Below are 12,310 nucleotides of genomic sequence, written 5' to 3' on the forward strand. Positions count from 1 at the left end.
CAAATGACACCCTCTTCCTCGTTATTACAAATTCAGACCTGAATGGATAGGAGGAATTTATTCAACAGCAATGGGACAACAGCAGATTAGGAGCCCATTTGGACAAATGAACAACTTCTTGACAGAAGAGTCATTATACTGGAATGGAACAGAGCTGGAGATTCAATACCCCAGAATTCTTTAGCATTAGTTTGAAGCTAAAGAGTACTGCTTGCAGTTCAATATTGTGCCCTTGAAGGTAAATGGTCTTGGACAAATAAAACTAGTCTAGCTTCATTAGTGAGAAACTAGGCTATACCAATGCTCAGTAACCAATATCAGCACATTCCTTAAATGATATGTAAAGAAAATGATCAAGATGCCTCTGTCACAATGTGGTCACCTTCGTGTTGCTCTACAATCCAGTTTGAAAACCATGCCATCTCTGTAAGACCCTGCAGATTTATGAAGAAATAAGAACATTATTGGAGGAAAAGCCAACAGATAACACTAGGTAAACACCAAATCCTTCACAGAAAGCACATGAAATATGTTTTACACTCCTTGGATGAAAGGTCCTGATCAATGACTGAAAGACACCAAAATTGTATCAATCCTCTAACCTGCATTAAACGTTCAAGAAAAACTGAAAGGTTCATGAGAAAACAATCTTAGCAGAGAGGCCTGCAATTCCAATTAAAGACACATATGCACCCTCCTTTTTACAAGTACCGTCTCTAATAACAATAGATTTATTTTTTTCACCGAAAGTCACTTATTCTGTAGATTGTAAGATGACCAAATGGGAGATGTCCACTAGAAGGCTTAAGAAGCAAGGCCTAGACCCATCCTGCGAAAAAAGCTGTTATTGGTTGTCTTGTCCCTCCCCCCAATTCTATCTTGCAGGCACCCATATGAGCCCTAAAACTTATATACCTAAGTACAGGTTTGACCAAGACACAGTAAAAACTAAACTTCAATATAACAAAATAAACACAATGCAAGTGTTTTAATCAACATCTTACTTTATGAAAAATTGGCATTCTTACAAAGAAAGAATCTATTGTACATTTTTATAAAACTATGTTCATTTGATGAAGTAAACAATTTCAATAGATTATTTAAGCAACATATCTGCTTTTGCTCTGATAGAAAATATGATTCGGGTATACAAAAACAAAAGGGAAAAAACAGCATCTCTTCACACACACACACACACACACAACTTCGTCACCCCTCCCCCCAAACAAGTTCCATGGAGGCAAGAGATACTGACCTCAAAGTTATGGTGACCAAAGGTCTTCAATTAGCCACAAAGCCATTCAGGGCCCACCTCCATCCTATCACATTACCAGCATGTGGAGGTTGATTGTGGGAAGGGAGCACTCCAGAGATCCACTCTCCATTTTTCCCAGACCAACATATCTCCAACATCACAGTATGTCCTTCTGTCTCTGGTCTGACATAATTTGAGATGATGGAGGGCTCCTTGAGTGGCTTGTGGGTATCAAGTTCATTTAATACTCATTAGGGTCCCAAAGAAAAAAACATCTTTGTAACAGTGAGTCTAGTTCGCTTTTTTGTTTCACGGATTCCTAGTTCACAAACATATTTACAGAAGCAATGTACTTAATATAAAGTGAATTACTCCCATGGGTGTACTTTAGGATCAAAGTGATTTCAGTCATACCTACTTTGCCAAAATGTGGCTTCCCTAGGAGGAAAGAGGAAGAGAAAAAAAACATTCACTAGATGGCCTGGCTATACAGAAGAATGTTACCCTTGGCAAAAGGAGAAAGCCAGTTCTTGAGAAAAGGGGCTGCTTTTGAGAGCAGATTGGGATGCCTCTATCACAACTGTCAGTCATCTAAAAATACAATTCTTATTTGTACTACTGCGGAAGCACCCTTTTTATTCGTAAAAAAGACTTGATTATTTTACTAAAGTAACTGATATAAAAATAATTTAAGTATTCTGGACTAACATTTTGTCAGCAATTCAAAAAGTATAACCAAAAACATTTGTCCAGATTTTAAGCAGCCAGCCATACAAAAACAAGTCCATTGTCTTAATTAGTGCATCTTCCATGTTTTTTAGTATTTCATTTTCAAGTTTAAGCAGGAACAGGGTTTCCAAATTAATTGTATACATTTAATTATACACGCAAACAAATATGGCACATGGTGCCCTGAAACACTTCAATTCAAGGCTCTTTAAACAGGTTAAGACTTAAGGCAGATTTATGAAGATAAAGGTCTTGTTATGCTTGAAGAACATAAACTAACATGATCCAAATTCGTCAATCCATTTCTCATACTTCTCAATATCTGGTGCAGATACAGATTTTGAAACTTTCTTTAAAGCCATTTCAAAGTCTTCCATGGTTGTAGGCATGTGCATATCATCCCTTGAAAGATTCCTAATTTCTTCAGGAGTTAAACCTTCAATCCGTCTTCGCATCGCCATCAAAGATGCATCCCTAAATCGAGTTAATGGAAAATAATGTGATCAAGTGTTTTCTATTACTAAACATTTTCATCACACATGGATACAAATCACACAGGAAACAAAATTTTAAATCCAACTGAAAGGATCACACAATAAGTAGCTGGTGAACATGGCCCTCTGGGACCAGGTCAGTTAGTCACTGGGGACATCCCTCAAGTCCTAGCAAAACAATTTGGTGCAAATATGGTTATAAGTTGCATACATGACTGGGTGAGGAACATCTTGATTTGGTGGGCAACACTGCCCAGGTCTGCCTGCCACAGATCTCATATTGAAGCATACTTACGGTGGGAAAACTCTGGCCTGGCCAGACTATGTTTCCTTGGTAAAGGGAAGGCATAGGTGTATTTGCAGTTGCCTTACAAAGAAGAGTTTCTCCTTTCCAAGATCGGAGTTTAAATAAAAAAAATACCCCAGGTAGGTTGGATGCTGGTGGAAGGTCTCTTTCAATGAATACTTTAACTGTGGTTACTCTTAATTATATTGATGCGCCAAAAAGAAAGAAAAAAATGATTCAATTCTTGGTGAGCATAGATTTTTTTAAATTTGACATTTGCCCTATGTGATGACACGGGTTTCGACGGTTACTCACGTCTTTTTCAAATCAACACGGACTGAAAAGCACAGACAAGGAGCATGTCATTTTCAGGCTGGGATTTAACCCATGACTTGGCACACAAGCTGTAAGAATATTGATATGGACAATCAACACAATTTAGCCCTGATTTGAAAAAGATGGGGTAACCGTCGAAACACGTGTCATCACATAGGGAAAATGTCAAATTAATACAAAATCTATGATCACCAAGAATTGAGTCATTCTTTTTCTTTCTTTTTGGCGCATGAATATAATTAAGAGTAACCACAGTTACAGTATCCTATGGGAACGGAGTTGAGGAACCAGTCTACGCCGTTACCATTTTTCATGTGACTCTGACACTTTCTTAACAACAAAGAGGGCGCTGAGGTCCACTCTTTAGTACCCTTGTAAAAGATTCTTGAAGGACTAAGCTCTTTCAATGAATGTTTTCCCCTAACACGAGCATTATGGCAACAATACATTAAAACAATCATGTTCCCCGATAGCCTAACAAGAAACTGCATTCTAAATGTGACAAATTAGTGAGGATGTAATCTGTTCTAAATGACAAATATTGCTCATTCAGTATACTGCTGGATGCTATCGAATTCTATGGTATGGTAAGAGATTTGATTTCTAGTACTATAGGCCATGTACTAATATTGCTGCACCCACAAAGATACCAAGGCCTGTGTACGTGCAAGGAGGCATGGGGGCAACAATGTACCTTGTGGTTCCAACTTAATTCAGGCATGAAGCAGGTTTGTGTCCTTGCTAGTTTATTGTTCTCTTTATGCAACAATAGTTTACATGAAACCCTACTAGGTAGTAAGGCTGATGTTTCTAGCTTTGGTGGGTTTGGTATCCTGAGTCTAACTTGTGCAGATGACAGTGCTAATAGCGTGGACACCTATAACCCTTCAGTGCTTTGTTAATGCCTATACCAAATTCATGAAGAATCTTGACTTTTCAATAAGAAATGCTGACTATTTTAGGGGAAATGAATCTTAATGCTTACCACCACATTTGACTATCTCCTTTCCATCTAGTCTAGATTTAACGGCACACAACATAATAAAATGCAAACATCTAGAGTTATTTAATTACTGGGGCAATTTCTTGTTTTGTAAAAATATATAAACGTTAAGGGTGTATACTGCTAAAGCAAATGCTATTAGTTACACAAGATGCTGCTCTCTGGGCTACATTACATGTGCCAGCACTTAAGTTAAGGCTACTTTTCTGAAAAAGGTCCCTGGTCTCACAGAGTCTGTGCCATCCTCTGCAGTGCAGACGGAAGTGGGGATCTCCTTCTTAGAGGATGACCTGCATAGTGAAAAGATCCAGCTATGGCTAAGGGTACGGTCAAACAAGACAGCAAATCTGACTCGTCTGATTCTGTCCCACAGTATGTCCTCAGAAGTTACTTTTCTACATGTTGCATTATGTGAAACAATTTAGAAAAAAAGTAAATGTATAATTTTGTGAATACAGAGTAATGTCAAATCCATTTGTGGTTCTATTAAAGAAAGTATGTTGAGTATTTGGCTTTACTATGGGAGCATAGAGACACTATAAAGCCAGCTAATTGTGCATGTGAACTTTTGGTCTTGAAAGGTCTATCAGATTATCCGATTTGGAGGAAACCAACGTTAACGAGTTCTCATTGCAAGAACAAGGTTTAATATGATCCCTTTACAATCAGCTACTGTAAAATGACAGCGGGCTCTCGATGATGGTAATTGATTTAAAGGATGATTTATGCACTTTACATTTTTCTGTCTGACCTGTGCACCGATTCGACAAAATACAATTGGTCGCCTTTTCAAACATGCAGGATTTATGCAATGTAGACCTGCACTTTAACATCTATTGCTGGTAGACACTCCTCTGATAGCGTGGACACTTTGAACCTATCTGCATGCTGCAGTGGGAAATAGGTTATTGAAGTCAATGGAATATGTCCATAACTGAACTCTGGCCTTTGATAGTCTTATGTTCTTAATATTATGTAAATTCATTAGAGTTACTACTTTAGAATGTTGTCCAAGACTTCATTTAAGTTTATTCCAATTTTATGTTAATGAAATGTGGGCATTGTTTAATGCTTGTATACTTACTCTGATGTATGTATTTAATCCATATAAAAGTATACAACGGCTTTGTTTTGTGCAGGTATAACCTAGCTCACCCAACATCAAGATAGTGAAAAGCTTTGTCAGCCAGGGCTTGAGGCTTGGAAAAAAGGTGGGCAAAATAATCTCCTCGTTGATATCAAATAAGAATATCACCAAAGGATTTTTTTTTTAAAAAAGCTGGATAAGGCCTCTAGAACTACCTGGTGCTGGTGAAAAATAGTACAAGGCTCAGAGGCCCACAGCACCTGGATCTCGCCAACTCTTTGCACAGATGTGGGTGCCACCAGAAGAGCAACCTTCCAAGGTAAGACACCACAATTCTGTGGAAGCCAGTAACTCAAAAGGCTTATGGGTCAATGCTTCTAGAACATTCAAGTCACAAATGAAGAGAGGTCTCTTAACTGGGTGAAAAAGCATTGTCAGACCATCCATGAGTTTGTGCATCATCAGATTGGAAGTAGGAAAAAACATTTCTTGAGTGTTGTTATGGGCCCAAACAGCTGCTAGGTCAGGGGTCTACAACCTTTGGCTCTCCAAATGTTTTGAGCTACAAATTCCGTCAGCTCTAGCCAGTATAGTCAATGGTGAGGGATCATGGGAATCGTAGTCTAAAACATCTTGAGAGGCACAGGTTTCAGACACCTGCATGAGGCAAATGCAACAGCGATCAGATACCAGATTATTGCCAGATGATTAACAAATGAAAGGATCTTGTTTAGTGGGCAATACAAAATAATGAATGCCCTTGTCCAGGACTCGATGACAAAATCTGGTCCACTTGCTTTAATATCGGGTCCAAGTGTAGGCCTTCCTGGCCACCAGAATTATGAGCATGTTGTCTGCTGATAAACCAAGATGTCCACTGTAAATGCGGCACTGTTGTTCTAAAAATCAGAGGCAAAAGCAAAAAATAAAAACCCAGTTACTGATGCAAGGCCGATTGGGGAACGTGTTTACGTCTCATCCTCCTAGCTTGGAGCAAGTAATTCCCGAAACAGTTGGTTGCCAGCTCTCAATCCCCTGTCAAGCAAAGGTCAAGCGCTACATCAATTATTCTAATGCAAAACGGATTAAAAAGCGGTATTAAGAAAACTTTTCCGAATGTGAGAGTACTTTGGACAAAACAAAATAAAATGCACTACGCTTTCAACCTCATGTGGGCAGAAAGGGCAAGTTGCTGGTATACTCGTATTCCAGTGGTGCCTGACTTTAGCTAAGGGAAGAGTCCCCACGCGCAGTTTCATATACAGTGCTTTCATTGGTTTCAGTTTCATTCTGTCCAAATAATCTTCAAGACCAGGATATTAATTCCTGGACTGGTATAGAGCCAGACTGGCAGACCTTGCGAGTTTCGCTTGGGTTTCTCTCAACCAGGCAAGACCAATAATTCTCCATCCCCAAGGCAGTCAACTCTTTATTTGATGGCGGAGAACAAGGGTAAATCAGCTCTGCCTGGCTGAGACAAAACATCTTTGACAGCATCTCTGTACTGGCTCAGATTTGTCGCTAGTCCAGAGTCTAGCCCAGTAAAACGCTGGCCACGAGCCACCTAAGAAGCCGGTGCTTTTCAAACCTAACTCCCAGAAGACTTTGGCATTCGCAGTGTTTGCCGGCAAGACCAGGGATGCTTTAAGAAATTTCTGCTCAATGACCTGTGGCGTGTCTGAATTACGGTCACCCCACAACTCAGCCCCATACACGGCGGCCTAGCTGGCCTGGTACTTACAAATCTGTAAAAACGCTTAACGGCCCTGCATAAATCTAGACATAGCTCCACAGTGCCTGGGGTCAGCTTCCAGCCTGCCCTGTTCACCTGGTACTTCAAGACACAGTTTGCAGCCAACTGGACACCCAGATAATCGTAGCTCGTGACCTGTTTATTCACCCCACAGCCAGAGACAATTGTTAACCTAGAAGTATTCCTGGCCTTTTTTCTACTGAACACCACTGTCTTAGTTTTTTGGACATTTATTGAGAGCCCATTACTTTCACAGAAACTCTCAAATATTTGAAGTTGCTTCCGCAGGCCTTTGGGCGTCGAGAGAGAACTGTGTTGTCGACAAATAAAAGGATCAGGATGTGTTCACCGGCCAACGATGGGGCATCGGACTTCTCGGCCAGCAGTTGGTCAATAACCCCATTTATAAAAAGGCAAAACAGAATTGGCGCCAGGACGCAGCCCTGCCCAACTTCAACATCAATTTTTATTCCAGCAGTAGTTTGCCCCCTTGTCCCATATCGGATTTCCACCCCATTATTAGAATAGAGAGATTGGAATGCTCTTAAAATGCCAAGTGGTACCCCCAACTTAATCAATGCATTCCACAAGTTGCTTCTTGGCACACTGTCGAATGACGTTTTGAAATGAACAAAAACTGCATAGATGTTTTTGGCCCGTAAAACAACATACTTGTCCAAAAATCAGACGGAGCCTTAGCACTTGGTCCACCGTACTAGTGTTACGCTGGAATCCAGCCTGGAGGTGATGCAAAACCCCCTCTGCCAACTCCATGCATCCAAGTGGCCCAATACGGCCTTGGCAAAAATCTTGCCCCCAGCATCCAAGAGGGAGAGAGGCCGATAATTTTCCAGGCGGCCCCTGTCTCCCTTATTGTATATGGGGACAAGTATTGCCTGGGTCCAGGAGTAGGGAACTCTGTTCGTTTTTAACAAAGCATTAAAGAGTTTTACTAAATAAGGGAGCCATATAACCACCACCTGTCGGTACCAGTCAATTAGGACCAAGTCCGGCCCCAGGCGCCTTCCCCTGCTTCTGCGACAAAAGAGTCACCTCAATGTCGTGCGAGGACAAACCCAGGGGCCTATCATCACCCAACTTGGACCTGCCAAGGATGTCCTTTGTTTCCCGCAGAGATCATAAGTTCCTACTTTGTAGAGTTTTCCAAAGTAGGTTAGCCAAGCATCCTCAGGAATTCCATTCTGGAATGGGGGTTGTTCTCCCTCCTCCCCCACAACATGTTGCCAAAAACCCATGGAGTCTCCCGCCTTAGAGGCCTGGAGGAGATTGGCCCACAGGTGATCGCAATGCCCTGCCTTTATGGTTTTGAGCAATTTGCGGTAGACAGCCCTGGAGACAGCCAGAGCCGAAGTAGCCCCTCTCCCAGGTACACTTGCAAGCTAAATTAGGACCTTTTTTGCAGCACGACATTCAGCGTCGTACAAGAGAGTCCTGCCGACTGGCCTAGTTCCCCCAGCTGACAGAGACCAGCTCAACCCATTTCCCACAATGCTAATGATTGATTCATGGGATTCTAACAGAACACATTATCGGCATAGCAGAAACAAAACATCTCAAATGGACACTGAAACGTTGCATAGATAATGGGTAGCTTAGTTTCTAAATCTAGTAGTTGCCATTTAATTGCTCATCTATTGCCGTCTTTTGAAACAGATATTATAGTTTTCCCTTTTTTGTCAGCCGCAGCACCCCTCAAGCCAAATAGGCCCCCTGCCGCCATGACCACAATAGGCTTATGATCACTTTCCAGCCGCTTCATCACCATAAAGTCCTGCAGGTAATGACAAGATTCAACATTTACCATGATGCAATCAATCAAACTAGATTTAGAAAAAGAACCAAAAGTGCTGCTCGCTGGACGACCACTGGGGAAATCTACCATCACATGCTCTGAGACCCAGCGCCAAAAACACTCTGGTCCTTGCCTCAGCGGATCTATATTTCCTTGCTGAGTGTGTCGCCACCAGATCCCATCAGCTCTAGCCAGTATAGCCAATGGTGAGGGAATCATGGCAATCTTAGTCCAAAACATTCTGAGAGCCGCAGGTTCCAGACTCCTGCATTAGGCAAATGCAACGGGAATCGGATACCAGATTATTGCCAGATGAGAAACCTCCGGACGACCCCACTAAAAAAATGGTCTCTAGAATAGAGTGCTTTTTCTCCAGTGATAGAACAGCAACCTTCTGCTCAGAAGGTCTGCTTCCACGTTGAAACTCCTGGAAGATGATCGTCTTCAAGGACATTTGCTGCTTGATGCCCAACTCCCAAATCTCTATTGCAAGGGATCTCGTTCCGCCCGGTTGTTTTGGTAAAATATGGACTTTGAGCTGCCGATATGAAGGAGGACCGGCTTTCTCTTGAGCACAGCGAGAAAGGCTTTTAGGGTGTTGAAAATTGCCTGTAGTTCGGGGATGTTGATATGGAGAAGACTCTCCCAATGGAATCACAGTGAACCTTTAGAGGACCGGAATGACTCTCTAACCCTGAAGAGTCTCTAGTGACATTTTTCTTCATAGCAATCTCTTGAAAAGCAACCCCAGTGTAAGGGTGCTAAGCTCAATCCACAATGCTAGCTCTTGAAGAACAGGCTGGTATCAGGATGCAATCAGATTGCCTCTACGTGGATAGATTCCAGCAGCTCACTGAGTGCAGATGGAAATGTCTCATCTTTAGCGGATCTAGCGGAACGCCTAGCATGCATGCAGCCATCTGTCGCAGAAGTCCCTGGAACCACCAGGCCGAGGCAGACTCCCTCCTCTGGAAGTGCCCCACAACCAGACAGATGTCCTTGAGCCTCTGAAACAGATAAATTATCACAGCCTGTAAGCACTATACAAATCCAAGAAAGGCTAGTTTCTGAGATGGAATCAGAGTGGACATTTGAAATGTGATGGAAAAGCCAAGACAGAAGCGTTTTTCCCCATAGTAGCTGGGCTGAAGATGCATTTTGCACAGCGGAAGGGGCCCTGACCAGCCAATCGTCCAGAAGAATAGACATGTACCGCCTTAGACGAAGTAAATGATAAGATTGCCGACATGGTTACTATATCAGCTTGAATATACCTTTGGTCAGTACTCAGCAAAAATAGAAAATGGCTGTAACCAAACACAGCAATCAAAGAGATACGTCCTGTTATATATAGTTGCCTTTGAAATGAACCATTGTACATGATCAAGCAGCCCGAGGGCTATGAAACGCGTTGTACCGTGGCTTGTGTTTTAATTGAGAAATGGATTAAAGTTTTTTTAATTTCTATCTCTCCGTGGACATAATTATTTGGCAGTAGACCCAAGCAACTCCTCACTGATGAGGCCTGGCAAAGCCGAAACTTGTTTGGGGATGTTTGTGGTCTCGTGCAGATGGGATGTGATCAAGTAGTTCGGGCTGGCCTGCCCCTTTTGGGGTGGGACCAAGCCTGATTTGCACATGGTATTTCCCTTATTGTAATGGCTTGGTAGGAGAAGAATGATGGTCTGGTGGGTTGCCCAGTGCAATGCCAGACGTTAAGAGAAGAATGATGGTCTGGTGGGTTGCCCAGTGCAATGCCAGACGTTAAGATTAAGTCTAAACCTTCCAGCCATCACTTCTTTTGCAATGCTATAACAGAGCAGTGGATACAGCAGCAGTGGTTCTCTGGAGTGCAGTCCGCGGTGCCTCTTTGCACTTTTGTTTTTTAAATAAATATATATATGTTTGACCCTTTATTGGACATTTCATTATTTTTTACTGTTATTCTTTGATGTTTGGGTTGCCCATACTCTTGGGAGTATGGCCTTCGTTGGGTCCGGTTGCCACAAAAGACGAAGGAGGTACATCTCTTAACTGTGCCTCTTTTAGCTTTAGGATTGGGTTCACTTAGTGTGAGGGCCGAGTAGGCGCTTTAGCCCCCCACACAAATGCCAACCCCACCCCGCAACCAAAAACTATGCCCCATGACCCTCACCCCACCCAAACATTGTGTCCCACAACCCCCACTCCCAATCAAACACTGTGCCCCTTGACCTCCCACCCCAAGCAAACACTATGCCCCAAAAAGAAACACTATCCCCTATGACCCCCCACCCCAATCAAACACTATGCCCCATGAACCCCACCCCAAACCAAAGGCCAGCCCCATGACCCCCACACCCAACCAAAGGCCAGCCCCATGACCCCCACACCCCCTTACCAAAGGCCATCCCCATGACCCCCACGCTCCCTCAACAAAATGCAATCCCCATGCCCCACCTGGTCCCCTCAACAACACGCCATCCCCATGACCTTGCTGCCCCAACAAAAGGCCATGAATCCCCCCCACTAGAATGCTGTGGAGCACCGGCGAGCAGGCAGGCGGATGAGAGAACCGAAGGGCAGGCTGACTGGCGAGGTGGCCTCTTCTGAATGCGTACTGTGGCTGGTATGGCAAGGCTGAAATCCCTTCCGGCAATGCTGAACTCCCCTCCGGCAACAAGCGTCTAGTCACGTTAGCTGCAATGCTGGGCCCCAAATGGTGGAGTACATGCACTATGTGATTCGTAAGAGCCAATGCAGGGACAGTATTTTTCACGACCTGGCAAGGCAAACAAAAGCTTTCCTAATAGGAGGGTGGCCATTGCTGCTTGCGGGCCGCACTCCATTAGGAATTTAACTATGGCAGGCCATGAAAACCAATTTGCCAGGCTGCACTTGGCCCACATGCCATATGTTGTGCACCTGTGTCTTATAATAACTCTAGGTCCCAGAACTGATGAGCATGCTTTCTCCGTTCACCCAGTCAAATTATTAGGTACTGATCTACTGTGTAACCTAAGATGGGAGAGTCTTTGAGAGTCACAGTAAAAATAACAAAGCAGTTTTAGCAGCTCTTCAGGTCCCATCGGATAAACCAGTTTTAACAGAGGAGGGCTGGGTTATTGGCCAACTGATTTGCAGAGTTTAATAGATTCCATACAGCTGTCACTTTAGTTTGTTCATGACAACCAAATAGGCTTTATCCAAAGTGTTGAACCTGTGAAGATTATGGTTGATAGGAGGTTGCCCCGTATTCCTCAGTATACTTCAAAGCCAGAAGCCAAGTGCCTCTTCATGCATAAACATTCTATCATTTCTATCATTCACTCAACATTCTCTCATGAGGTCACACTGAAGAGGGATGGGGAAGTGTTTCCCCTCCTATAAGATACATGGCACGGAAAAAGGCCAGGAGAAACCATCAGTGCCCATACTATTTCATACCAATTCCCAGTGCTCCAATGGTTGATAAGTATGTCAAGGGGTACCCCCTTAGCCAGCCCTATAGGCCAGGTGCGGTACAGATCTAAGGAGCACCAGGATGCAACCAAAGACACCTCAATTGACAGCAT

At 43.0% G+C, this 12,310-nt stretch overlaps 1 protein-coding gene across 2 annotated transcripts in view; it reads right to left on the reverse strand.

The window, feature by feature from the left end:
- Positions 1 to 984: 984 nt before the first annotated feature.
- The window catches only part of KATNA1 (katanin catalytic subunit A1), a 438,379-nt gene continuing 427,053 nt past the window's right edge, over positions 985 to 12,310 (reverse strand). The window contains exon 11 of one of the 2 annotated variants that reach the window (XM_069607673.1): positions 985 to 2,458. In XM_069607673.1, coding sequence (XP_069463774.1) covers positions 2,260 to 2,458 — 199 coding nt within the window. In that variant the 3' untranslated portion in view covers positions 985 to 2,259. The remainder of the gene's footprint in view (positions 2,459 to 12,310) is intronic. The other variant, XM_069607672.1, reaches the window with a different exon arrangement.

The sequence above is a fragment of the Ambystoma mexicanum genome, chromosome 4q (genome assembly GCF_040938575.1).
Source record: "Ambystoma mexicanum isolate Mex_15411 chromosome 4q, UKY_AmexF1_1, whole genome shotgun sequence".
In the NCBI taxonomy this organism is placed as follows: Eukaryota; Metazoa; Chordata; class Amphibia; order Caudata; family Ambystomatidae; genus Ambystoma; species Ambystoma mexicanum.